This window comes from Hippopotamus amphibius, chromosome 2 (assembly GCF_030028045.1).
Source record: "Hippopotamus amphibius kiboko isolate mHipAmp2 chromosome 2, mHipAmp2.hap2, whole genome shotgun sequence".
In the NCBI taxonomy this organism is placed as follows: domain Eukaryota; kingdom Metazoa; phylum Chordata; class Mammalia; order Artiodactyla; family Hippopotamidae; genus Hippopotamus; species Hippopotamus amphibius.
Genome location: NC_080187.1, coordinates 20607501 through 20634987, shown reverse-complemented (window position 1 = coordinate 20634987; position 27487 = coordinate 20607501). Strand labels below are relative to the sequence as shown.

Here is a 27487-nt window from a genome sequence, read left to right as displayed (position 1 = left end):
CCCACAACTGTCTGACCACCCTTCCCAGCAGTGGCTTGAAGAATGTATCTGCTGCTTGAGGAAACCCAGGCTCCCAACCACATCAAAGTCTCCGAGGTTGGAAGGGGAGCTTCAGGAACAGGAGCCCCTCCCCCTGCTGGGTTTGGCAGGAATGCAAATCCTGTGGGACCTGCCCCCTGGGTCCCTTGCCTGACAGGTCACCTTTGGCCACTTCACAGATGGTGTCCCTGAGGGTGGGGGTGGGGGGGAACTAGAGAGGCACCTGCTGAGCCTGTGAAAGACCTCAATTCTGGGCGGGCCCCTGTGCACCTCCTGGCTTACCCTGTGACCATAGCAAGGCCTTGCTGCTCTCCGGGCCTCAGTTTCCCCAAGTGTTCTGTGGGAAATGAGCCTGGAGGTCTGCAAGGCCCTGCCTGTTTTTCTGCCCACGTGCAGGATGGGCCCTGCTGCCCGCCCCACTCCCCCGCCCTGGGTAGAATGAGCACCAAGGGGTCAAGGCCAGGGCCAGGATGGGGCCCCAGACCTGCGGCTCTTGGTGGAGCTGTTGATCAGGGTCTGGGCCCATGGGCCACAAAGAGTGGGGGCTCTGGGGTCACACAGGTATAGGAGCAAGTCTCAACCTTCCCAGTTAGCAGCTCTGGGACCTCAGGCCAGTTTCCAAACCTCTGTCAGCCTCTGTGGATGGCATTAGGAGGGAGTTGTAAGGAGCCAGACTTTGAACCCAAGTCAGCCCAGTGCCCAGTTTTTCCACCATTACCTGTCACTGTTTATCAGTGTAGGAGTGAGTTCCCGCTCACAGGGGGTGTGCAGGTTAGAGCCAGGGGTAGGGTGTTGGAGAAGACAATGTCTAAAAGTCCTTTTACCCAGGAGACTCTGCTGCTATCTTCCTCCAAAACCCGCTTTGAGGGGGTCGTGAGGATTCTGTGATCCAAGTGCCTGACACTGAACTCCGCTCCTGTGAGTGGGGCCTAGAGCTGAGCAGACCTGGCCTCGAATCCCAACTCCTCCTACCTGACCTCGGGCGACAGACTTGCCCTCTCTGAGGCCCCAGTTTTGCCTCTATAAAATGGGTCAGCAGCAGAACCGACCTCTTTGGATGGCTGTGGGGATAGAATCTGTTTGCCAGCACCTCGAATGGTAAGCACCTGGCAGGGCAGCGGCGCGTAGCAAGTGCTGGGCACACATTCACTCCCTTTCCATCTCTTTTTCACAAGAGCTGCGATTGGCCAGATTTTCTGTCCCCTGGGGCTCCTCCCCGCCAAACCAGCCGCCCAGGCTGGCTGGGAGGCAGCCCCAGCTGTGACTGCAAACATCTTCCCAGGGAGTGGCGACAAGAGAACAGACTTGTGGCTCGGACAGAAACCCAGACCTGCCCCCCGCAGGGTGGGCTGGCCCGTGTTTGTCCGGGGAAGGAGGGGGCAGGGCTGGGGTACCCACAGGACAGAGAGACCAAGGGCCAGGATGAGGCTGTGTGCTGCCCTTGCAGCTCTCCCTGCACAGGCGAGCTGGGCGGGGAGGGTGGCTGGGGCCCCTTGGCATCCTCCTCCCTCCAGGGAGGAAGGGTTGACGCTGCTTCCCCCCAGCCAGGCCCCGCTTCTCCCTGAGCTCTCTGGTGCTCCCAGGGGATAGCAGAGTCTCCCAGGTAAGCGGGATTTTAGATACTGTCTCTCTAACACTGCGCCCTGGCCCTGACCTGCATACCCCCTGTGACGGGGAGCTCACTCCCACACTGATAAATAGTGACAGGTACTGGTGGAAAAAATTGGGCCTCTGGCTGACTTGGATTCAAATTCTGGCTCCTCTATGTACTAGCAGGGCAGCCACAGGCTATTTCCTTACTTGTCAAATGAGGATAATAGCTTTCACTGTAATTTCTCCTGCTGTTGTTGATGTTATTACTATTATTATAGATCTCATAACCTTTCTCCCAGAGAGGCTTTGATTCCCAGGATAAACAGGGTGTGTGTGATTCATGCCAAGCCCTCGACACCTCTGGGCCTCTGCCTCATTCCCAGAGCCGTCCCTTTCCAGGAAGGTTTATGCCTCAGGTAGAGACAGAGGTCAGGGGCGAAAAGCCGTCTCTCAGGAGGGTCCAGACGCCCACCGTCAGCTCAGCTTCTGTCCCAGCTCTCATGACCTGGGATGCCTCCACCCCAGTCTGTCTCCATCTCCACCAGGCCTCTGTCCGTGAATCAGGGGCCCTAAGTCTAACACGTGGTCTGACAGTGTCCATCTGAGATGGCAGCCCAGAGAGAGGAAGGGGCTTTCCTGGGGTCACCCAGCAAGCTGGCAGCAAAACCAGGACTTTCGCTCACACCCTCTAATCAGACGTTGTCCTGAACCCGTGAAAATTCTCAGCCTGATATAAGCTGCCTATTCTGAGGAAGGGACTGAATCCAGATTCACTAGGCCATTGCTCTGTGCCCCTGCGCCTGGGGAGCCTGCAGCCCTCTCTGGCAGAACCAGGTATCCTGAGCACTTACTACATGCCAGGTGCTGAGCTGCCCATGTGTATTATCTCCTCTTGCCTTGAGGAGGAGATTTCTCATTCCCATTTCAGAGATGGTATAACTGAGGCTCAGAGAGGAGCAGTCACTTGTCCCTGAGACACAACATTTCCTGAGCAGCACTCTGCCTAGTGCTGGACCCCTGGTGGGTTCTGGGCCAAGGCCTGAGACATCGGGAACAAAGACTCCCAGCCCCGTGGTCTCCTGGCCCAGGGTGACTTTATCAGTGAGGTACTATTTAAGGCTATGGCATGGAGTTGAAGCAGTTAACAAGAAGAATTGTTCCTTTTTCTGCTTCAACTATTAATCGAAACTTTCCTTGTTCAATATTTAAATGACTTCTCCATGTTCCTTTTTCTCATCCCTCCTCCCTCCTCCCCCCAGATGCTTCCCTGGCCCTCTTGTGTGGCTGGTCCCCATGCTCCCTGGCTAGGGTGGGCCAGCTTCCTTCACAGGGTCCTCTTTGTCTCCCCAACACAGCCTCTCCGGCCCCCTGCAGAACAAACACCACACTGTTCTCCATGGAGGACCCCAGGGGACCCCATCCCATCTGTATCTCTGTTGGAGGCCCATGAAAGGGACACAGTGGGTAGTGGGTAGAACCCTAGAGGGAATACTAGCTGCTAATATGCTAAGGGACCTAGGACAAATCATTTCCCTTGCAGGGCCTCAGTATTCCTATCTGTGCAGTGGGGGGAAGAGGGGATTCCACCTGCCTCAGGGGCCTCCCAGTTCTCAAAAGACCAAGAATCCTATCTCAGAGGTCAGACCTGAGCCCAGACCTCCAGGGAAGAGCTGCCCTGTTCTTACCCTCTCCTCATGCGAGCTGGGCCAGATTGGCTGCACATCTGGCTGGAGAAGGGGCTGCTCCACACATCTGGCCACAAGTAGACCCTCCCCAGGTCATGCGTCCTCTGTCAGTTTCCCCTAAGGGCTGCGGTCCACAAACTGCTCCTGCCCCACATGTGCTCTGGGAAGAGCAGGGGACAGCAGTCTGAAGACCTAGCTGTGGGGACTTGGCCACACGTCTCTTGGCTCTGCCCTCAGTTTCTGCATCTGTGAAATGGGTTGGCTGGCTGAGCCCCAAGTTTTCTTTAAACAGGGTTTCAATGCACCACCAGCCCCATTCCAGAACGGTAGGGCCTCTGGCTGAGCCCACCCATGCCAAGCCCTCTGCAGGGCCGTCTCAGCAGGCGCATTGCACTGGGCGACCCACCTGAGGGTGGGAGTGTGCGGGAAGTGGGAGGCGGGGGGAGCCACTGCTTGTGCTGGGAAAGGCCCAAGGCTCTGAGCAGCCCCGCCCTCCTGGTTCCCAGCCCGAGGGAGACCCCTACTGTCCACTGTGCTAGTCCCTTTTTCCTATTCCAGGGACCCCGAGGACCGGACGGACCCGCTGGGGAGCAGGGGTCCAGGGGCCTGAAGGTACCGACCCCCATGGCCGACCCTTCCTCTCGCCTTCCATGCTGGGTCAGGAATCCAGGAACCCAGGCTCGCAGCCTCCTCAGTCACAGGCTCTTTTGGGACAGCAGGGCATCCCGGAGAGGCTGCAGGGCACATTCCTGAGAGCCGCTCTTCCTGGTGCTGGCAAGCCCCCAGCATGGGGGCAGGGAAGGGAGAACGGGCAGTCAGACAGAGGGAGAGAGAGCACGTGAGTGAGAGAGAGGAAGCGAGAATAAGAGAGAGTGAGGAGGAATCACCCACGGCCTCTGACCCCCAGATCCCTCCCGGGCCCCTGAGAGCCGCGACGGCCTCTACCCGCATCAGGACCCAGGGGTCCTCGGTTCTCGACCCAGAGCCCCTGGTGACGTTGGCCACACCCCTGAGTCTTCCCGTCCGCACCCCGGGGAGAGGGGTGGATGTCGGGACCCCGTGGGTTCCTTGTATCTCCCGTGGGAGCGGGGTCCCTGCTCCGTGAAGGGTTCTCCCAAGCACCCTCTCCTACCCTCCTGCGTTGCTTCCCTCAGGGCCCTCCGGGACCACAGGGCAGACCGGGCCAGCCCGGGCAGCAGGTATGTCAGGCCAAGGCTGCCAGCCCCGCTCCCCACTCCCTGCTTTGTGATACACGCGTCTAACAAACCCCAAATGTGCTTCCAGGGCACAGCTGGCGAGCGAGGGCACCTGGGCACGCGAGGCTTTCCTGTAAGTAGCACCGGTTGGTGAAGTTCTCTCTGTGGGGCTTTGCGGGGAGAAAATAGCCAGTTAGCCAAGTTCCCATCCTGCTGTGGAAACCCCGAAGGTTCTAGCCGCCCATTCCTGTCCTGAAGACCTTCCAGCATGTCTGTTCCCCGCTGGGACTCAGTCTCCCAACGGGCACATGGCAGAGGGTGAGGGTAGGACCTTCATTCACCACAGCAGCTTAACGGAGACCCAGGGGACAGGCAGGGCAGAGAAGGCCATGGAGAGACTCAGGTCACCTTTGTTCATCCCCGCAGGGTATCCCGGGTCGCTCTGGCCCCCCAGGCACTAAGGGCCTCCCAGGAGAACCGGTAAGTGCCCTCTCCCTCCACTCTTTGTGTCTTTGCCCCTGGCGAGCTGGTCTCAGCTGGGCCACCCACCTGGGGGTATGGGGTCCTGTGGTCACGGACAAGGAGAAGGCTTGGAGAGGAACAGTGCCAGGGCTCTGCCACCCCGATGAGACAGGGTTGGGGAGAAAGCGCTGGCTGGGGAGGTCAGGAGCTCCGAGTTGAGGCTAACCTCCCTTGCCTTCCAGCCAGTAAGATGGGAACAGTTGTTCCTATGCTGCTGTCCTGTTGTGAGGATGAAATAAGAAAATGTGTACGGAGTGCTTAGCACCGTGCAGCGTGGAGGGAACAGGTCTTCAGGTCTGCGAAGGCGGGAGGGCAGGATGAGAATAAACTAACACGCCGACTGGGCACCATGGAGTCCAGCGTGGCTGGCGTGGGGAGATGGACCTCAGGGAAGGCAGGAAGAGGTCGCGGGGGCCGGTCGCCCAAAGCTGTGGACAGAGTTTGCTCTTTGTCCCAAAGGCCAGGGGGAGCTATTGAGGAGTTTGAAACAGAGGGGACCCTTCAGAGGATCTCCTGGGAAGGGTGAGTTTGGGGGGACATCCCGCTTGTCGGGAAGCCCCGTGAGGAGGCTGCGGGGGGTGTTGCTGGTGATGGAGAGGAGAGCACAATCTCGGGGCTCGCGAGGAGGAATCCGGGTGGGGCAGGGGGAGGACTGGAGGCCGCGTTGCTGCCCCGCATCTAGAAGCTCAAGTAGATGCCCTTTTGAACAATGGACTGACCGGCGGTGGGTGAAAGGGTGTTCCAGGCAGAGGGAACAGACTGAGCAAGGCTCAGGAGCCAGAAGGCTTCAGAGCAGGGAGGCCATGCTGGGTCTCAGGTAGATGCCTAGGAGAGGATGCAGATGGATTGGCGGGGGGTGCGCTGGACGCGGGGTGAGGAGGGAGCTGCAGGCACCAGGACCCTCGGTGGGGGGGCGGGGGCCGCAGAGTCCCAGGTTCTGTGGGTTCTCTCCCTCACCCGCCCCTCCAGACTGCATTATGGAGCCTCAGACCCCAAAGAGGTCCCAGGCTGGCTTCTCCCAACTGTCTGTGTGTCTGTCTGTCCTCCAGGGCCCTCAGGGACCCCAGGGGCCAATTGGCCCTCCGGGAGAGATGGGACCAAAGGTGAGTGCTGAGGACACTTGTTCATCCCGTGGTGCTGCTCGGGAGGTCTCAGCCCCTCGCGGCCCTCCTCCCCAGGTGTCCCTGTCCTGCGTACTGCAGAGACTGATGGGGAGACGCCCTGGCAGAGAGGGTAGATTCACCGTGAGGCCATAGGGTGAGGGGCTGGGCTCCCAGTCCCAGGGGCAGCGGGTGGGATGCAGGTGCGCCAGGACCCTCATGGGGGGTTGGCAGTGCCTCTTTTTCGGCACCATGGAGAGCAGCAATGCCCCCTGCCCCGACCCTGCGGGGACTTCTTCCCGACACAGAGGTTTAACTGCAGAACCAGTCCTCTTAAGGTCACGCAGCAAGGAGCTTGGAAGGGGCCTCAGACACCCTGCCTTATCCAGAGGAGAAAACTGAGCCCCAGGGTTTAGGCAGGAGCTGCGGCCATGCCAGTGACGATAACTCAGGATCTCTCCTGCCCTTGTCATCCTGGCCCGGCTGCAGAGAAGAGGGCTGGAATCCCTCAGCCCTGAATGCAGCATCCGTTGGCTTCCTGCTCTGTTGTTATGTGAATCATGAAATTTTCCTCCTCACGCTTGCCAATGGGCTCCTACTGTGGTAAACCACACTCGTGGGGAGGGAGGGGCTCCAGCAGCCTCTGGGTAGCCCTGAGGCTCAGCAGCCTGGGCCCAGCCACCCGCCTCTGAATAGTCCCAGCTCTAAGCTCCCAGGAGGCTTCAGCCTGCTCCCAGCTGCGTCTCATGCTGTGTGACCTCGGGCATGTCCCTTGTCCTTTCTGAGCCTGCCTCAGTTATCTCCTCCCTTACAACAAGGGGCCAGCCCTTGCTGTGGGAAGGACCAAAGGCATTTTCTTGCAGGGCCCACCAGGTGCAGTGGGAGAACCGGGCCTTCCTGGGGAAGCTGGAATGAAGGTAAGGTGGGATGAAAGAGGAGAAAAATGGCTTGTTGAAACCAGCGCTCAGCTGGCAGCCACGTCCTCTCCGTGGAAGAGAAATGGGCCTTTCTTGTTCCTGGGATAATGGGTTCTCTGTGCCCCTGGCTGGGGAGCAGGGCCTGGCCATGGCCACAGTGGATGGCCCAGGCTGCCCGGAGCCCCCGCTCCTGCCTCCTGTCTGGCAGTGTTTTCTCTGGCACCTGCCCCACGCTGCGGCGGCAGTACCTCCTGGCCTCCCGCGATATGATCTGCAGTTCAGCACCGGTGCCCCTCATTACCTGCTGGGAAACAGGAGCCTGTTGATCCCCAGGCTCTGGGGAGAGCCCTCACCGCACTCCTCTGTTGGAAGAGGGCCTGCTCCCTACATAGGGCTCAGAGGCCTGGGACTGTCAGGCTTGACTTAGTTCCAGAATCCTGTGCTTGAATAATGTGGGAAACCACCCCATATATAAAACAGATAGAAATGGGATGGTTCTGGTTGTGGCGGGGCTGGGGGCTCAGAGATCTGCCTCGTTGTGGCCTCAAACACCAGCAGGGAAAGAGTGTAGCTTGGAAATCCCCACCTGAGAGAGACCCTTCCAGGGTCTCTTGGAGGAGGCGGGTGACATTTATTCTGGTTCATTTAGGGCCTCTTCCTTGTTTGGGTTTCTCTCCAAGGTTCTCAGGGAGAGTAAGGAAGGTGGTGAGCTTCAGGGTGGCCACCTCTGCATCTGGTAGTCCCTGGAGCCAAACTACCCTGGTTTGGATCCTAAATCTGTCACTTATCATCCTCATGAGCTTGGGCTGCTTACTTAACCTGTGGTCCCTCAGTCTCTTCATTTGTAAAAGAAGATGCCTTTCCTGGCAGGGTTGTTGTGACAATTAAATGTGTGAAATAAAAAGGGACTTAGAGCAGCACTGTGTAAATGTGAGCCAGGCCATGATGATGGTGGTGGTGGTGGTGGTGGTGGTGGTCCTGACATGTCCAGGGCTTACTGGGAACAGGGGCTCTGGTTGGCGTTTGACAGCTTCTCTCTGGTTCTGGGGAAGAGAAAGCTTCCTCGACTCCACTCCCTGCTCCCCCCACCTCAGAACTGGTGAGAACAAGGAGGTGGGGTGAGGGCTGGGGCTGGTCCTACCCCCACCGTGAACTTGTGTTTGGCTTCTCCTAGGGTGACCTTGGGCCTCTGGGCACCCCTGGGGAGCAGGGCCTCATTGGACAGCGGGTAAGTCGAAGCAAATTCATTCTCCCTGGAAAGCCCCACCCCCGGGGTGTTTGGTGGGGGGAAGGGCTTTACTCAGCCTCCCTGAACCTTAGTTTCCTCAACTGCAGAAACAGACCGTGAATCTCTGCAGCCTTGTCCAGGCTCCCTTGGCAGGCCAGCATTTCCACAATGCAGAGGCGCTCTCAGAGAGAAACATTCTGTGGTCAGGATGTCCGGTGCTCGGTGTCCCCTCTTACACATTAGCGGTAGCATTTTCAAGGCTCTGAGGAGGGCTGCAACCAAGAAACTGGGGTTTTGATGGGGTTAATCTAGAGTCTCCAAACGTATTTGACCTCCAAGTGCTTTTATTGAAAAATGCCTGTTATCATCCCTGAAAACTGTTCCATGGAGGGTTATCTGTCCCTTTACCAAAAGAAACCCACAGAGCTTGGCTTCCTCTTGGAAGCCTTGGGGTTTCTCTGTGTCCACATGTCTATGCTCTGTGCCTAATTTATAAGGTCCCTGTAGGAATGGGGACCCCGGGTGCTGTGAAGGATACAGAGCAGGCATTCTCTAGCACCTTACGGATGGGGAAGGTGGGACCCAGGAGTGAGGGGGAGTTAGTGCGGGCGGCTCAGTTCATGGAGGCACCAGGACCCCAATCCAATTTCTCATTTTTCCCTTTTTCCAATGCCTCATGTTACCCCCTGCCCAAAGTTAACAGAGGCTCCACAAATTAAGACATAGAATGAGAGGCCACAGGGCAAGAGAGGATGAGCGTGGAGTGTGAAATCTTCAGATAGCAGTCTTGTCTGCCAATGAAGATTGAGCTGTATAGTTTCTTGGAGTGCCATGTTAAGAAGGACCCTGAAAACAAACAAACAAACAAACAAACACATGGGCTTCCTAGGTGGCGCAGTGGTTAAGAATCCGCCTGCCAATGCAGAGGTCACGGGTTCGATCCCAGCTCCAGGAAGATCCCACATGCTGCGGAGCAACTAAGCCCGTGTGCCAAAAAAAAAAAAAAAAGGACCCTGGACTCCATCTTGGTTCAGTAGGCAAGAGAATGACTTGCACTCACTTGATGCCCACTGTGTGCCAGGCATGTCACAGCAGTGAGTAACAGAAGGCCCTGTCCTCATGGAGCCACATTCTAGTAGATCGATGAGTGATGTCTGCCATGGGCACAAGAGGGGTGGTGTCTACAGACCTGTCCCATCTTTGCCATTCCTGCATTTGATGACTTCTGAGGGCCCTTCCAGCTCAGATGCTGCACAGCTATGAAAAAGCAGAGAGAGACAAACAATTTGATAGCCATTTAGAGGACTGAGGCATCCAGGGGCGTCTCTGGAGCGAGAGAGGCAAGCAGGGCACCTGGTTGCAGATCAGATGGGGACTCAGGGTATCATTCCCAAACTTGCTGCCAAGAAATGCTGGGGGATGGCCTCACTTTCCTCCTCTGAGAAATGGGATTCCACCAAGGTGTTCCATGAGGGCTCACTGCGGTTCCAGGAAGAATATATCTAATGGCTACCATTTGTGGCATGCTTATACTGTGTCTCGTAGGAACCCTTAAAGGAAGTGTAACAGCCCCGTTTTCAGATGAGAAAACAGACACCCATGAGAGCTAGGGAGTTTGCTTGTGGCCAGATCACCAGTGAATGGGAAGCCCAGTGGCGGCATCGAGGTCCGTCTGAGGTCAAAGCCTTTCCAACCAGCAGGCTGCACTGCCTCCCCATTCCAAGCAGCCCACCTGGACACAGGTGTCCAGCTGGTTCTGTGACCAGCACTTTCTAACTCATGTAGCCCCTACCCCACCCCACTCTGCAGACACAACAGCTTGTGGCTTGGGGGTCTGCTCCACTGTTTACTGGCTGTGCCAGGCATTCCAGGGCCCTACTACCTGGAGATCAGGGGTTGGGGTCTTGCCCCAGGGAGGGGGAGGCAGTAAAAGCACACTGGGACCCCTTCCCCAGTAATGTCTCCTCGTCTTTCCCCACTACCCTTTCCAGGGAGAGCCAGGCCTCGAGGGTGACAGTGGCCCTGCAGGGCCCGACGGGCTGAAGGTAAGTTTCCTTTTGGTGCAGAGTCTGGGGGAAGGGAATGTTCTGGAACTGCCTTCTCCTTTTCCCACTGCCCTCCCATCCAAGACCTAAGTTTTCCCCCAGAAGCACTGTGCTCCCATAGGCTCTGAGGTCAGCCCTCCAGCTCCCAGAGATAGCAGGATGGGTGGGGGTGAGCCCTGTCCAGGGCTCACCCCCTACCCTACTCAGGCAGGACCCGGGACCAGCCCCACCTTCCATTCCTCACTGCCGCCCTTCTCCTCGAAACTGCAGCTTCTCCTGGCTCAGGGTGGTACCTGAACCCCTGCTCTGTGCCAGACCCAGAACCAGCAGCTTTGATATCTATTATCTTCCAACCATCCTAAAAGATCAGGAGGACAATACTCACCACCCATGACCCAGAGCCACTGTTTACCAAGCACTAGTCACGTATGAATCAGGGGCCACTCTAAGCCCTTTGTATGTATCACCTCGATCAGTGCCATGGGCTAAATCTTGTCTTTGGATGAGGAAACTGAGACTCAGAGCGGTTAAGCAACTTGTCCAAGGACATACCGCTAGTAACTGGCACAGACAAGACCCAAGCCTCGGCTACCTCTCTGCACCATGCACCCACTCTAAAGGTGAAGAAACTGAGGCTCAGGCCAAGATGTATTTATCTGGAGTCTATGCTGTGAGTGGAGATTCCAAAATTCAAAGCCAGGCCTTGCTGGCACAGAAGCATGTGGGCCTAACTCAGCCCTGCTGTGTTCCGTGGATTCATCTGTCAGCCACAGATGCTGGGGCCTTAGACGGAGGAGCCAGGGCTCCCATGAACCCCAGGGCAGGTGGTCATCACTCCCTGACTTACCAGCCCCACCTCCAGCCCAGGCCCATCTCTGGCCTCCAGCCCTGGCCTAGCCCTGGACCATTAGGGGGGTTTTCCCCAGGGCTGATCTGTCAGCTGCCCAGCGCAGGATCCCAAGTGCCGCATCCCAGGATTCCGTTTGTCACCCACTGACTCTCCATGTGACCTCAGATAAGCACCCCTCTTCTCTGGGCCTCCATTGCCCCATCCCCAGACCTCCACCCCCATGGTTGCCCTGTGTCCAGGGCTTCCGCATCTCCCGGGATGCTTCTGTGACAAGCCCCTGGCTGGCTCCGCAGCTTCCTGTGTTTTGCTTGCAAGGTCGAGAGCGCCCCCTGTCTGCCATCCGTCTACCTTCTCTCACCTCCAATCCTGCTGCATCCTAGCGTAAAACTGGGTCTGGCTGGGGAGACCCAGAGCACCTGATGGCCTCTCCACATCCTTTGACAAGGGCCTGCATGAGTCGTGATGACGGTGATGATACACATCCTGGCTGAAATGCTGTGTGTACTCACCATGCTCGTGGCACCGGCCTCGAGAGCTTTACGTGAATTAACCCGTTCAATCTTCCCAGCAACCCTCAGAGCTGGATTCGCTACCATCCGCACTCGACAGATGAGGAAACCGAGGCACGAGGCAGGGGCCTCCTCCGCTTCTCAGCAGCCACCTTTCTTCTCCTTGGAATCATTGCTGAAGTGGGATGGGAGGGGGTCTTCCAGGCTTGGGCGCCTCACACAGTCCTTCCTGCTCACTGGTCGTGGCTCCTCGGCCCTGCTGCTTCCTCTCACTCCCTCCAAAGGCACTGCTACCCTAGACCTTGGGCCAGAGTAGTCAGGCAGATATATGGCATCTTCCTGGGTCCTCGCGTACATCCAGGAGAGAACCTGTTTCCTTTATGGTGTTTGTTCAAGCATCACCTCCAAGGTGAAAACAACCTCTTGGACATGCACAGCACTTTATAGTTTATGCTGATGATCTCTTTTGAGTTTGCTGACAGCGGCTGATGGTGGCAACATGGTGGTGATTCCTAGTAATAGCTAATGTTTATCCAGCGCTGGTGCACTGCGCGCTATGCCAAGCTGTCATTTACCTGGATTCTCCCTTTCACTCTCCACAGTAACCCTTTGGTGCTTAGTTTGCAAATGAGGAAACTTACCCAAGTCACAGAGCTATTGAGAGGTGGCAGCAAGATTTGAATCCAGGGGTGAGGGAGGTATTGTCCTCTGAGCAGAGGACCTTGGAATTAGAAGGAACTAGAACCCAAGGTCTCACCTGTACTCTGCCCTGGACTCACATGTGATATTGGGAAGTCTGTCCCTCTCTCTGGGCCTCAGTTTCCCCATCTGTAAATAGGAGGGTTGAGCTAGGCAACTTGTAAGGCTCCTCTGAGCAGTGACGGATGTCCTGGATTCTGGGATTCCCTCCCCCTCCCCCCAGAGCCCATTCTGCATGGGATCCACAAGGTCACCCACCCTAGCTGTGTGCGAGCCCAGGCTCCAGGGGTCTGGGTAGTCCCTGGAGCCAGCGGCCCTGCAGGGCCCAGGATGGGGCCCCTCACAGAAATCCAGCCCAGCCAGCGGAACAGGCTGCCTGCCTCCGAGAGCTAGGAGAGCAGGTGGCCAGCATGACAGGCCGGAAGGGGGATCCTAGAGCCCGGAGAGTCGGCAAGTGGGTCATCAGGGCCAGCCCCGTCTCCATGCCGGGCTGGGCTCGGAATCTGAGAATCTCAATGGGAAGGGACCTCAGGCACCAACCTGTCCGACCCTTTCCTGGTGCCCAGATCTGCTCTGCACTGGCCCACGCCTCAGCTTGGAGCTTCCCTCCCTCATCTGTGTCATCTCTGGACCCTTCTCACTGGGACGTCTGCCCGGACCAGAGCTAGAAACTGTCCCAGCAATCCTGCGTCCCGGCCGCCTACACCCAGAGCCCAGGCCCCAGTGGAACTGGCCTGCGGGCTGTGCTCTCAGCAGTCTGGTTCCCAGACTCCGGCTGCTTGCCCTGTACGTCCTGCGCTTTCCCCTGGATGCACACCAGTTTATCAGTGTCCCTCGTAAAGCGTGGCGCCGGAAGACAAAACTGGCAGAGACGCTCTCTGCCTCTCCAAGCCTGCTCCTCCACCCACCCCATCCTCCTACCTGTGGCTTCTCACCCTTTCCTGGGGGCCTCTATGTGCAGTCACAGCTCAGCCACCTGCAGACTGGCCACAGGCCCCTGCGGCCCTGCTTCTCCCCACACCCACTGCCCGTGCTGCACCCTCGCACCTGCTCTGCCCGTGGGGCCAAGGACAACAGCCTGTGCCCCATCCTGGCCCAGCCTAGCCTGCCGGCACACGGCCTGGAATGGCAAGTGCTATGTAAGCATTGACTGCCACCCACTCAACAGAGAGAATGTTCTGCAGCCAGTGAGAATTAGAACCATGAGGAGCAGACAGCAAAGGGAGCGCGTACTCACAGTAAATAGAGGAAGACATTAAAAAAAAAATAGATGGAAACATGCAGTCCAATTGGATTATGCCTTTAGAGCTAAATTTACTGATGAACTTCATTGCTTTGAAACAGTTGTTTCACTGCTCTGAGCCTGGTATATAGCAATCGAAATGATTACCTTTTACTTATTATTGTAAACTGTTTTGTGTAAGCAAGGGTTGAAAAGGCAACTCAGAAACATGGAAAAAGTTTGTTCCAAGAGGCAGAACCAGGTGAATTTTTCTTTTATAAAAATTTCCTTTAGCTTCTTGGGACTTCCCTGGCGGTCCAGTGGTTAGGACTCCGCACTTCCGCTGTAGGAGGCGCGGGTTTGATCCCTGGTCGGGGAACTAAGATCCCACATGCTGCGCAGGGTGCAGCCAAAAAAGTTAAAAAAAAAAATTTTTTTTTTTTTTAATTCTTTTAGCTTCGTAAGACTCTTGTCTTCCCAGTGTGTCTACAGGGTTGGGGAGAAATTGTCCTAGTCTCCCAACCTGTTTCTTTCCTGTAAACTCCATGGGGTGGGTGTGGTCAGGGGCCTCTCTTCTCTCTAAGCAGCTCCCTCCGTGGCCTAGGCGCAAACATCAGAAACTGTCCTGAGCTGCGTGCTGTCTGTGCCAGGCTGACCCTTTTGGCAGAACTGTCAGGGGAATCCAGGGGCTGGTTGGCTGTGGACATCCAAATGGAGCCCTGAGGTTTGGTGCCTCTGATGGACTTGGTGACTAATTTATTCTCCCTTTCTCTCTCTCTCCCCCTTCCTCATGCCTTTCCAACCCAGGGGGATAGGGGTGACCCCGGGCCGGATGGTGAACGTGGCGAGAAGGGCCAAGAGGGACTGAAGGGCGAGGATGGTCCCCCCGGCCCCCCAGGCATCACTGGCGTCCGGGTGAGTGTGCCCGGCTGCGTGCCAGCACTTGGGGCTCCTGGGTGAGGATAACATGAGTGCCTGTTCAGGCAGTTTGGTGGGAGATCTTTTTTTTTTTAATTTTTTTTAAGCTCTTTATTGGAATATAATTGCTTTACACTGTTGTGCCAGTTTTTGCTGTACAACAAAATGAATCAGCTGTATTTACACATATATCTCCATATCCCCTCCCTCCCGTGACTCGGGAGATCTTTTGACAGCAGCCCCTAAAGAGTTTTGTGCTGTGATCCTTCCCTTACCTGAGAGTTTTGCAGAGAACCAATCTGATCGTGTCCCTCCCTGGCCTAACTCTCCCACGCCTCCCGAGTGCCTGTAGGAATAACATCACTCTCCTTAGTCTGGCTGCTGTGCCCTACACAAAACTGGCCCCTGCTGACCTCATCCTGCCCAACCCCCACATTCAGCCACACTGAGTTTAGCAGGAAAGGCACTGGCCCAGTTCTCCATCAGCAGCTTGCTGTGTGACCTTTCACTTGCCCTTGCCCTCTCTGGGTCATACCCTTGGTATGATGAAGGATTTGAAAGAATGTGTGCTGAGATCATTTTGAGTTCCAGTGTTCCAGGGGCTCTTTCTTAGCGAGCTTTTGAGCATCATGATTGTGTAATGGGCAGCAACATGTGGCAGAAACAGCCCTGACCCAGAGTCCAAAGGCTGAGTTCTGGCTCGAGCACCCACTGTCATCGTGACTTTAGGTTCATCACTACCTGTCTCTGAGCCTTGGATGTTTTCATCTGAAGAGTTGATGAAACTTTGGGTAGGAAAGCACTTTATAAAATGCACCAGAAATATAAAAAATGATCTTATGAATTTGGAGGAGAAAGTGACTGGAAGTTGCTGGTGGTGGGGATGGTGATGATGATGGTGGGGATGATGATGGTGGTGGTATTGATGCTGGTGATGGTGATGGCAGTGGCAGTGGTGTGACAGTGGCAGTGGTGATGGGGATGGTAGTGGTAGCAGTGTTTATGTCTGTATTTTGCTGTCACTGCCAATTCTCACACACTGGAACTGGAAAGAGGTTCACTGGGGCCAGACTGAGTGTGTGTTGGGCAACAGAGGTGATGAGAGGCCTGTGTTTGAGTCTCTTTGGCACCAGGGCTGCAGACAAGAATCTCCCACTCTGTGGCCTGGAAACAGTGGAGGATTTAAAAATAGAATTTTATGAGCCATCAAGGCCTTTCCAGAAATACATCTATATGGATGGGAGCCCAGCAAGTGTCTTCATTCTGACCCCACAGCCTCACCCCACTGGATTCTCTAGCCCTTACTCAGGATTTCCCACACCACTGGGGTTGCTCCCAGCTGCAGAGGTGTGGGAAATCCTGGCTGGCAGCCCTGTCCTGGGGGAGACTCCTGTCTCCCTGGCCCTGTACTGAATTCTTTCACTAACTCACTTCTTCTTCTGACAAGGGATCAACCATTGCAATCACCTCCGTCCACTGGTAAATGTCACCAGCTCCTGTAATCATGACCACAATTGCCCAAACAGGGCCAGCGTAGGAAAAGGGATGTCCCAGAAAGTAAGAATACACATTTCATTCTACCTAGCTGGGTGACCCATTGACTGGGTCTTCATCTCCTTGAGCCTGTTTCCTGAGCTTTAACATGGAATAAATAATCCCTTCCTCCCAGCCCTGTGGCCAGAATTGGCTGAGCTATGATACAGAGTTTGGACACAGTGTCTGGCCCATGGTTGAGGCCGTGATGATTATTAGTATTTAATTACTGGAGGAGCAAAAGACCTTGAGATTGTCAAGTCCAATGCTGTCTGGTAGAAACAGAAGAGGAGCTATGTGTGTAATTTAAAATTTTCTAATAGCCATATTTTTAAAAAGTAAAAAGGAACAGGTGGATTTAATTTAAATAATATATTTAATAATATAAATATTATATTTAATACTACATAATATATCCAAAATACTAATATATCAACATGTAATCAATATAAAGAACTATTAATATAATATTTTGCATTTTTTTATACTGTCTTTGAAATCCAGTGTGTATTTATACTTAGAGCACATCTCAGTTCAGACGCTAAATTTTCACTGGAAATAGGAGGGTGAGTCAAAAATTACCCTCACCCAGGCTGTAGAATTTACAGAAGTTTTACTATAAACGGAGTGCGGATAATTTTTGACTCACCCTCGTACTTGATCTGTATTTAGATCTCATAAAACATACAGTTAAAAATGTAGATTCATATCCCAAGTTGTTCCAAAAATGCTAAAAGTTTTCCAGTCATTGAATTACCAGTTTTAAATTTTAAGTTAATTAAAATTTGATTAAAAATCCAGTTCCTCAGTCACAATAGCCACATTTCAAGTACCCAGTAACTATGTGTGGCTAGGGGCCACCATATTGGACAGTACAAGGCTGTTTCAAGACCTTTATATTACAGGTGGGGAAACTGAGGCACAGAGAAAGGGAGGGACTTTTTCGGGGTCACATGAAGACTCAAGCACCAGGATGCAGGGCAGTCTGTGCTTGGTCCTTCCAGGGCCACTGCTCTTCCTGCCCCTCCTCCATCACAATTAGTCAGTACTTCCTCTTAGAGTACAATGCCTATTCCAAGGTGAGATCATCACCTCCCTCATCCTACAGCATCTGCCTCTGTTAATGCAGCCAAAGGGATTAAATCAAACCAGCTCTTTAGTGCTTTCCAAGAACATAGATGTTTTTTCCCAGCTCCTTTTGGGGTTTGGGCCTTGTGGAGACTGTCCTCTGCAGGCAGTCTGGGTATCCCTTCCAGGCCAGGAACACTGCCTGCCCTATCCCCTACATCCCAACCCAGTGGGGCCTGGGCTCAGGACTCTCTTCTCTCACTCTTGCTCTCTCATCTCTCTTGTACTCCCTTGTGCACACTTTCACACACTCACTCACCCCCAGTGAACTGAGTTTCCCTGACAACTATGGAGACGGTTGGGCCTCCTGGGGCAGGGCAGGGGAGAGCAGCATTTTGGGATGCCTTTGGGGGAGGGGGCAGAGTGGCCTCTCAGAGGGCGTGGCCTGGGTGCCCCAGTGGGAGAGTAGGGAAGGGTGGCTGACCTTCCTGGCACAAAGGCCACTTCGAGGAGCCCCTCCAGCCTCCACCCCTGAGGTAGGGGTCCCTGTCAGTGGGACACAGCCTCAGGGATTGTCAGAAGTGACACACAGCATCTCAGAGATGAGGGCAGACCTAGGAAACCTCTCCCGCCTGCCTATCATCAGTGGGCATCCTGGACACGAAAGCAGACAGATATGCAGTTGAATCAGGGCTCTGCCTTGGAGCAGCAGGGCCCTGGGCAAGTCTGTTCACCTTTGGGAACCTAGGCTGTCACCATCTATGGGAGGGGGTCTGAATCGGACCTGAGGCTCCGGATGGCTAGGAGGGTGGGACAGTGCCTGGCATATGGAGAGGGCTCAGTGCAGAGAGCTGCTCCCATTGGGACAGCCTGGGCACCAGCAGTAACCATGACAACAGCAAATTATCAAGCACTTACTATGGACCAGACACCTTGCAAGCATGATACTGTATCACCAGGTTGAATCCTCAGCTCACATAAGACCACGGCCCACACTTTGCAAAGACGTAGATCACAGGAATGTGGTCACGCTCAAGGTCACATGGATATTGAGTTCAGAATCAACTTGAACCCAGGCGGTCTGCTTCCAGAGCGAGCCCTCTGATACTCTGTGGATCTGCCTCAATTTTCTCTCATTTCTCATCTTTCTCTCTCCTTCCCTCCTTTTCCTTTCAGGGTCCTGAAGGAAAACCAGGGAAGCAAGGCGAGAAGGGCTGGACGGGAGCCAAGGTAGGATTCCCCTCCCACCCCCTCCCTGTCCTGCTGGGACCCGCCATGTCCCTGCCCCCCACCCCCAGCTCCCGCCCTCCCCTCCCCTCTGCTGGGGCCCCGTGACAGCCTGTCTCTCCTCCCCTGCAGGGTGCCAAGGGCTACCAAGGACAGCTGGGTGAGATGGGCGTCCCTGGAGACCCTGGACCCCCTGGCACCCCAGGCCCTAAAGGGTCCCGGGGCAGCCTGGGACCAACGGTGAGAACTCTCTGGGTGGGTGGGGTGGGGGGTCAGGATGGAGCAGAGGGGGCCAAGGGCAGAGAGGAGAGTATCACCCACCTCAACTCTCAGCTAAACGCATATGTCCGCTGTCACAGCCACTTCTTTGGAATCATGGATCCCTTTGGGAACCTCCAGGAGCTACAGCCCCTCTCCCTGGAAAAGTACACACAACACATTACTTCTGGCAATGTGAAGGGGTGTGGGGGTCTTCTGAAGCCCTTGATAACCCCTTATTTTCAAGTCCTGCTATTGGGGTGTAGAGAAGGGACCAGATCCTTGGGAGTATTTTTATTGAACGAGGCGTTTTCCCATTGGAAATAGATTCATGAGGGTCAGGGTGAAGCAGCTGCACATCCCTGGGTGACTCTGAGGGTGGCCCAGCCCCTGAAGGAAGGGCCCCCGAGGGGTTTGACTGCTCTATCAGGAGGAAGGCCCAGCGGAGACGAGGGAGGAGCAGACAAGGGGGATGCAGTGTCTCTGAGCTGCCAGGGTGTGCCGACAAACAGCTGTGCTGCTTTGTAGCACCTGTAAGATTCCCTGGTGAAAATGCTCCCACGGCGGCTGATTTCAAGCTACCAACATGATGTCACTGAATGCAGACTTGGGAGGGGATGTGTAAGAGAGCTCCATCATCTGGTACCGTCGGTCCCGTAGCCACGGGCTCCACGTCCGCAGGAGGCCCTGGAACCCGTGCCCTGCAGATGCCGGATGCCCAGGGATGACTGTATTTCCGCCACACAGATTCAACAGATGGAAATAACCTCATGCGCATGGATGACAGGAAAATGTAGTAAAATAATTAGGAAGGGATGAGTTTTGAATATTTGTCTTGTTTGTTTTTAATATAACTGATTTATCTGTAAGTTCATATAATTTAATTTTTCATCATGGTTTTGTTCGATAATTGGCTCACAGAATTGGGGAAGATTTAGCAACTGGCTCTCATGAACCAGCGGCGCTGGCAGAAGGACGGGCTGGGGGGAGGAGGAGGGCTCTGGAGAGGAGGGGACAGGTGCCACTCGCTCTCCACCTCTCCCTCCGGCCTGGGTTCTGGGCAGCGTGGACATGCCAGGCCGCTGGGCTACACGGGGCTGGAGCCTGGGAGAGAGACAGCGCCCGCCTTCCTGTTGTGAGAGCCGCACGCGGTACCAACGTGGGTCTTCCCCTCTCGTAGGGTGCTCCGGGACGGATGGGGGCCCAAGGAGAACCGGGACTGGCTGGTTACGATGTAAGGAAATCTCACCTCCCCCTCTCTGGAACTCTGCCCTGCAGGCCTGGACTCAGGCCGCCCTGGCCACTGCCCCCACCTCCTCCAGGCTGGCCCTCGGGTCACTGCTGACGCGTGGTCTCCCTGGGTCCACAAACCAGGGTGGGGTCGAGGACCACCTGTGGGCCAGGCAGGGGCGGGGTGGACGGAGAGAGGTCTCCCCCAGTCCCTGGGCTCGCTGAGTCCTTCCGTCCCACGGCGGGTGCCGCGCACACCTCGTGTCTGAGCTTCACAGCTGCTCTCTGTGGACGGGACGGGTCTTAGCCCATTCTTGCCTCCAAGTTGGCCACCCTCCCCCCGCCTTAGAGGCGGCTGAGCCCAAACCATGTTACGCATCTGGGAGACGAGGCCTCAGAGAAGCACGGGGCTTGCTCAGAAAGGGAAACTGAGGCTCAGGGAGGCTAAAGAATGTGTGTGCAAGGCCTGACAGCTTAAGTTTGAAGGTGGGATCCAGTGTCTGAAACAGACACAGCAGGGAGAGGAGGAGACGGAGGGGGGAACTGGAGAGTGGGTGCTGGGAGCCCAAGGGAGGAATCTGCACTGGCATTTCTCACGCCGGCCTGGGGAAACCCGCTGAGGCAAGCATTTTGCCCCCTGCCCTGCCCCACCCTGGAGGACACGACCGGTTCTGGTCCCAGGTCTGCTCTATGATGGTGTGAACAGAGCCTTCAGCCAACCAAGCAGACACCCGTTAGAGGTGTGTCTGGGACCAACGTGGCATGTCTGGGAGGGCAGGGCTCAGAGAGGCACAGGGCCTGCTGAGAGTCACACAGCAAGTGGGGACAGAGCCAGGACCTGATCGCACAGCCCAGAGTGTCTGCATCTTTGAGTTCTTGTCCTTCCTCACCCGTCCTTCCCGACTCCTCCCTCCCCCGTGCTCTCATCTCCTGCCATCTTGTTTCCTGCAGGGACACAAAGGCATCATGGGACCCCTCGGACCTCCTGGACCAAAGGGCGAAAAGGTGGGTATCTGGTCCTGGGCGGCAGCTGCTTTCTCATACCCGGGGCTGGCGGGAGCGAGCCTCTGGGCCACTGTGGCTGCACTAGTGTGGGTTCATGGCAGGCTCACCCCTGCTCACGCCTTGGCCAGCCAAGAGGCCAGTGTCACCCCAGCCGTGGCCATTAGATCAGGAGCCATTAGACCCACATTCAGCACAGGTGTATTGGGTGTCGTCTCTGCCTGGCACCAGAACAGAAATGGACACAGTTCCTGCCTTCCTGGGGCTTCTGGTGGAGCAAGGGGAATGGACATTAGTCATGTAAAGATGCCATTCCATCATGCGTGTGAACGTGGGCAGTGAAGCCTCGCTCGTGAATGAGATCACTCAGCGAGAGCCAGGAGAGGGCTTAGGATGGAGAGTGAGAAGCACCGGCATTTTGAGGCCAGGAACCGCCCACGCGGAAGGAAGGCGTGGCCAGGTCCCACCCCTTGGCTCCAGATTTAATAGAGGACAGGAATTGGCAGGAGGATGCTTGCCGATCACCGTGCCCCGCCCCACTACGCAGGTGGGAATGTGGGAGCCCAGAGGTCTGAGGGTCATACCCAAGGCAGTGCCAAGCTGGCCCAGGACCCAAGTCCCTGAGTCCTACGTCAGTGGCTCTGAGCCCCTCCTCCCTTCCCTCTGTCTTCCCCTGTACGGCTCTGCTGGAACGGGCTCCTAGCAGGCACTGCCGTGTCTTTGCCCCTCTGCCCCAACCCTCCTTTCTTTTGCCAAGTCAGCTCCCCACCAACTACCTCCCGCTGTTGGGTGAATCACCCTGGCCTGGCTTGCTGTCCAGCTGGCCCCTTCCTCCTGCTTGGAGAAGAACAGCTCTGCAATCGGAGCGGGCCGCAGGCTCTGACCCATCCCACAGGAAGCTGCAGAAACTGTCACTCAGGACCCTGCGTCCCTCCGTGGCCCTCACGGTCTGCCAGGGCTGGCATAGGGGGGATTAACACGGAGACTGAAACAAGAGGGTGCCTCCACTCTGGGCCATCTGCAGCCCCAGAAGCAGTCCTTGTGGCTGCTGAGAATTGGACTCTAACCCCAAATCTGCCCTGAGTCTGCCTGGGCCTTGGGCAGGGCCCCAGGATTCCCCGAGCCTTGATCGCCTCATCTGTTAAGTGGGTGGGTACCTCGGGAACACGATGCTAAGCAGGACATCACATATATGTCAGTCGGATGTAATTTCTGACTTACAGGTGTTATTGTAAGTTCAGTCATTCACCTGCTAACCAACAGGTATTTATGGATTTATAATGATTTATTTAGTATGTTCTTGGCCCTGAGCTAGGGGTTGTGGAGTGATGCCCTAAAGAGCCTAAAAATAAAAATACTAACATGAATGAATAGCCAAGCAACCACAGCTGCGTGGAGCTTGGCGGGGGAGGAAGAGCAGTTTCCTGGGGGAGACCCCCGAAGAAAAGCTCCCTCCCCAGTATTTCTCCATGATCCTCACCATGACCCTGGCACAGAGGTATCATGGTTCCACTCCACGACACTCCAGGACTAGCTCAGGATCAGTGGGGAGTTGTGGCAGGACCAGGGTTCAGACTCTGTCTGATGCCATGCCTTGCTTTTCCAGCCAGAAACAGACACTTAGATGAGCCAATATATCGTTCAACTTGGAATTTCCCTGTGGGGCATGTGTCTGTTTAAAGAGATGGTGCCAGGGGTACTGGGGAGATGGGATAAGACCCTGAGAACCAGAAGAAAGGTGGGGGCTCCACCAGCTGTCGAGTGCTAAAAAATGGATCCCCAAACTTCAGCCACAATGTGGGGGGAGAGGGGAAAATCTGTATGTCTTTTTGGCCCAGACATCCCCTTGATTCTTGTCTGGCCTTGGTTAAGACCCTTCCTTCCTTGGGCCTCAGTTTATCCATCTGTAAAATGGGACTAATGGTCACAGCAGCATAGAGGTGCTATATGGATTTCATGAAACAGTGTATGAAACATACCTCATGAAGTGCCTGGGACATGGAACACACTAGGTGAATGCTGCCCCCTTCCCCGAAGACCCCCGATCCAGCTGTCTCCCTCCGCAGCAGGACAGAGCCCTGTACCAAAGAGCCAGAAAGAGTGGTCAGGGAGGAGAGGGAATCCCCTCTCCTTGGGCCAACCACCCCCTCCTCCCAGTTCCAACTGGTTCTAGGCCTTGGGCCGAGTCCCTCCTGCCTTCGGTCTCTGCCCACAGGAGCCACAGAGGCCCCGGGCCCAGGTGCACAGCCGCCAGCCCTGGGGACTGATTCGGGCCTGGGACAGGCTCCAGCCCCCAGGACGTCTCCCCTCTCTCCTGCCTCTCAGGCCTCTCCTTCAATCCCTGCCAACGGCGAGGGGGCTCGGAGGTGCCCTGGCTTGAGACCCTGCCCAGAATGCACCCTCGCGGGAGGTGATGCTAGTTGTCTGGGGCTGGAACATTCTGAGCCCTGAGGTTCTGCCACTCGCTGTTCTGCTTACACCTTTCTCATAGTTGGCACGCGGCGCCCAGCCATCTGTCCTGCCGGCGGACCAGGCCCCGAGGTGGCCTGCCATGGCCCAAGGACCTTGGCTCTAAACTCTGCTCCTCCGCCAGTCTCTCTGACCACCTCCATGCCACAAATCCTCCCTGCTGTTTCTGTTACCAACAACAGCAATATCTACTGAGCCCCTCCTCTGTGTGCTGAGAGCTTACTGTGCCTTTGCTCACTGAGTCCTCGGAGCAGCGCTGCGAGGCATGAGAACCCTGTTTTGCAGATAGGAAACTAACTTATGAACAAGACCTACAAGTTGGCCGACTGCTGACTGCCCCCTGGGGCAGCCCAAGGCCTTCTCTAGGGCTCCCATCAAGGGCAGGAGGTTCGTCCTGAAGCTGGTTCTCAGCCCACTTTCGCCCAGCAAGGGTCCGAGAAAGGAACTCTGTCATTGAGGGTTGAATGACCGAGCAGCTCACACCATCTCTTTGTGCCTCGATGTCCTCATCTGTAAAATGGGGAGAATACTATCACCCGCTTTGTAGGGTTGTTGCGGGGATTCAGTGAGTGCCTGTGTGTGGTCGTGCCCTTGCCCGCCCCTGCCAGCTGTTGAAATTATTGTCACTGCTGGCTGAGGACCATGCAGGGACTTCTGCATCATTTCACGGAATCCCCGCCACTTCCTATGGGTGTCACCATTGTCCCCTTCACCCCTCCTCACCCACCTTCTGCAGCTGAGAAAAAGCTCTGAGACAGGAAGGGACCCGCTGAAGGTCTGGGCAGCTGGTCCCCAGCAAAGCTGGCTGGGACCAAGGTCTCTGCTCAGCGACCCCATCTGACAGCCTGAGGGCATCGGCCTGGGGGTGTCCAGCAGTGGGGAGGGTAAAGAGCACTGTTCTGTGTTTTGCGTTCCTGGTTCCACTCCCAGGTCTGCCTTTGGTCCCACATCTGCCTCTTCCCTCTCTGGCCTCAGTCCTTCTGTCTGTAACCCTAAGTAGACTGGACTTCATCTCTGATGAAGGCCCTTTTGGCCTCAATGTGAAGTGCCTGGAATTCCCAATATTCACTCTCAGCAGGATGTTTATCCTAAAGCTGGTTTTGTGTCCACAGGGGGAGCAGGGCGAGGATGGCAAGGCCGAGGGGCCCCCCGGGCCACCTGGAGATCAGGTAAGATCCCCCCACTGTCTATCCAGTGGACCAATGCCAGGGTGGAGCCCCAGCCTGGTGGGGGGCGGGGAAGCTGAGCAGCGGTGAGGCTGCTCTGAGCTTCGCGGCGGTTTCGGCCTAGGAGGTTCAGGTGTGGCATCCCCTGCACCCAGTGGCCCATTTTTTGTTGTTGTCCTTGTCATTTAGGGCCCCGTGGGTGATCGAGGAGACCGTGGGGAACCAGGGGACCCTGGATACCCTGTAAGTATCAGAGCTCCTACCTGTTGGCAGCACTGAGAGTGTTATAAGAGGGCATTCCTTGGCCTCTCTTTCACGCAGCCTGGACCTAGAACAGCCTTTGCCGGGAAATCAGCCCATCCTTCCACCATTAGTGCTCAGGCTTTAAGCACAACACCCCCCGCCAAGGGCTCAGGGCATACTGAAAGGAGAAGGGTCCGAGATCTTTCCTGAGGGAGGAAGAGGAAGGGTGGGGGAGAGAGACCCCTTCCCTCCAAGAACCTCAATGTCTCCATCTGTGGCCGAGAACAGCCCTCCCCAAAGGAGCAGAGTGGGCAAGGCGCTGCGTGGCCACCAGGCCCTCTCTCCCAAGCTCCCCCTCCCCCACCAGCCCCCGAGGCTCTTCACCGCCCCACCTTCATCCTCCCTGGCAGGGTCATTATTTCACCCATTTTGCAGATGAGGAAGCTGAGGCTCAGGGGGACAGTGACACATGGCTAGGAAGAAGAAGGGCTTCCGGGGGGTTCTCTAGGCTGGAAGTTGCCCTGCCCCCTCACCAAGATGAGCCCCTCACCTGTCTCTCCTTGACTTCCAGGGACAGGAGGGTGTACAAGGCCTCCGTGGAAATCCAGGCCAGCAGGGCCAACCCGTGAGTGGTGCTTCCCGTGTCCTACCCCCCTCCTGCCCTGAGGCGGGTGGTGGAGGAGCAGTGGGGGAATTAAAGAACTGGGCCCTTTAGAGGGACCCTCCCTGCAGGAGGGCCTGGGGCAGCCCATTCTGGTTTCTCCTGCCCTGACCCTGGGGGCACCCCCAGAGCCTGCACCCCCAAACCCCTCCCCACCCCTCCCCCTCCAGGCGGAGACTGGCCACCCTCCCCAGGAGAGAATCCTGGGGCTGCCTTGCGTCATCTCACCTTGGTTTGCAGGGGCATCCGGGACCCCGGGGACGGCCGGGCCCCAAAGGATCAAAAGGGGAAGAGGTAAGAAGCCTGGATGCCCGCAGGGAAGTCAGGCCCTGGGAAGGGAGAGACTGGCCTAAGCACACAGCATGTGGGAGGCGGGCTGGGGGTGCGATGAGAAAGAGAGGGAAACCACCAGGGGGCGCCCTGCAGGGTGCGGTCCGGCCAAGATTCCTTCAGACAGCCTGAGCGAGGGGGGATGACCAGCCTCATTCTCAGGGCCTGCGGGAGGGAGACCACCTGTCAGGTCAGCCAGGGGGCTTTGAACCCACGGCAGTCAAGATTCAAAGCCAGCCTCTCTTTCCACCTTACCGTACTGTAGAAAGAGAGAAAGCTGGGAGAAGTGAAGGGAGGGGGTGTGGAGGGAGACACAGGGGTGGTGATGCTCATGGAGGAACCCAGAGGCAGAGGAGAGGAATTTCCTGCCTTGCACCCAGGGCTCCTGCATCTGCCTCAACTGAGGTTGGGCCAAGGCTGCCTTAACGCCCTCAACTTCCCCCCAGGTGTGCACCCCTCCACCCGCACCCCCACCCCCCACCCCTCAAGATATCCGCACCCACGAGGATCAAATGGACCAGCCCGCCATGGGCTCAGCTCCCACCAGGAAGTTGCCAATGCCCAGAGCCTCTGCACAGGGTTGGCAGTGAGGGCCCAGGGCCCAGAGCAGGCTCAGGGACAACACTGGCAGGTCCCAAGGCCAGCCTTGACCCTGGGCTTCCAGATTCAGATGACAAGGCCCAAGAAGTGGAGGGGCAGGGCCCAACCACAGGAAGGTCCCCTTTCCAGATCTCCTAGGGTTTTGCACCTCCCCCAGGAAGCCTCCATTATGTGCCCCTTGATTTTTCAGGGACCAAAGGGAAAGCAAGGCAAGGCTGGGGCACCTGGACGGAGGGGGATCCAGGTGAGTGACTCGCGGCTTCTCCTCTCCCACCCAGCTCCCTGCCCTCCCCAGAAGCCCTCACCAGCTTCTCATCTACCCCCAGGGCCTGCAGGGGCTGCCGGGGCCTCGGGGCGTGGTGGGGAGACAGGGCCCTGAGGGTGTCGCTGGACAAGATGGGCTGCCTGGCCAGGACGGTCAAGCAGGACAGCAGGTGAGCAGGACTTGGAGTTAACAGATGGTGTCTCCATTTGAGATGAGGTGTGTGTGTGGTGGGGTGTGGGGTCCCCTAGGTCATGGGCCAGGAGGAGCAGGTTTGGAAACTTAGATGGGCAGAAGCAGCATATCCAGAAGTTTCCTGCGAGGGCAATGGCCTCACCCCTTAGGACCTGGGACTATGGCCCTTCTCACTGTCTCTCCTCCACGCCAGCACCCAGATGGTCAGCCGCTGTCCAGTGCATAGAGCTTCAGGATTTTAAGATCTTTCCCCTCCCCACCCACAAATCCTCAAGTCCTCTTGTCCTGCTGGTCCAATCATCCTCACACACAAGTAGCATGACCTCCATCCCTGAGTTTGACCTCCAGCTCCCCCCAGGGTTCACCCAGGTTTTGAGTCATCCTGCCTCTTTAGCTGCCTATTTCCTAAAAGAGGAAAAATCCTCCTCTGCCCTCTTTCTTCACAGGGGGAGCAGGGAGACGATGGGGACCCTGGCCCCGTGGGCCCTGTTGGGAAGAGAGGAAATCCAGGTGTGGCTGGCTTGCCTGGAGCACAGGGGCCTCCAGGATTCAAGGTCAGACATTTGTTAATCCCCTTACCCCTCCTGCACCCTTTCTGCCTTGGTACTAACTGTAATGACACTGACCACAGTGCTGACACGGGCACCCATGTCGCAGGGCCTGTGTGAAAATGGTGTCTAATTTCTCCGGGGTCCCTCCCCGAGCTTGAACCTGACTTAA

At 56.3% G+C, this 27487-nt stretch overlaps 1 protein-coding gene across 1 annotated transcript in view; it reads left to right on the top strand.

Moving 5' to 3' along the window:
- The window catches only part of COL27A1 (collagen type XXVII alpha 1 chain), a 143668-nt gene that overhangs the window by 95199 nt on the left and 20982 nt on the right, over positions 1–27487 (top strand). Inside the window, exons 29-48 of the mRNA XM_057724123.1 lie at positions 3876–3929; positions 4472–4516; positions 4602–4646; positions 4940–4993; positions 6085–6138; positions 6999–7052; positions 8227–8280; positions 10272–10325; positions 14413–14520; positions 18301–18354; positions 18484–18591; positions 19790–19843; positions 20791–20844; positions 24423–24479; positions 24666–24719; positions 25291–25344; positions 25621–25674; positions 26501–26554; positions 26637–26744; positions 27214–27321. Of these exons, the coding sequence (XP_057580106.1) occupies positions 3876–3929; positions 4472–4516; positions 4602–4646; positions 4940–4993; positions 6085–6138; positions 6999–7052; positions 8227–8280; positions 10272–10325; positions 14413–14520; positions 18301–18354; positions 18484–18591; positions 19790–19843; positions 20791–20844; positions 24423–24479; positions 24666–24719; positions 25291–25344; positions 25621–25674; positions 26501–26554; positions 26637–26744; positions 27214–27321 (1281 nt within the window). The remainder of the gene's footprint in view (positions 1–3875; positions 3930–4471; positions 4517–4601; positions 4647–4939; positions 4994–6084; positions 6139–6998; positions 7053–8226; positions 8281–10271; positions 10326–14412; positions 14521–18300; positions 18355–18483; positions 18592–19789; positions 19844–20790; positions 20845–24422; positions 24480–24665; positions 24720–25290; positions 25345–25620; positions 25675–26500; positions 26555–26636; positions 26745–27213; positions 27322–27487) is intronic.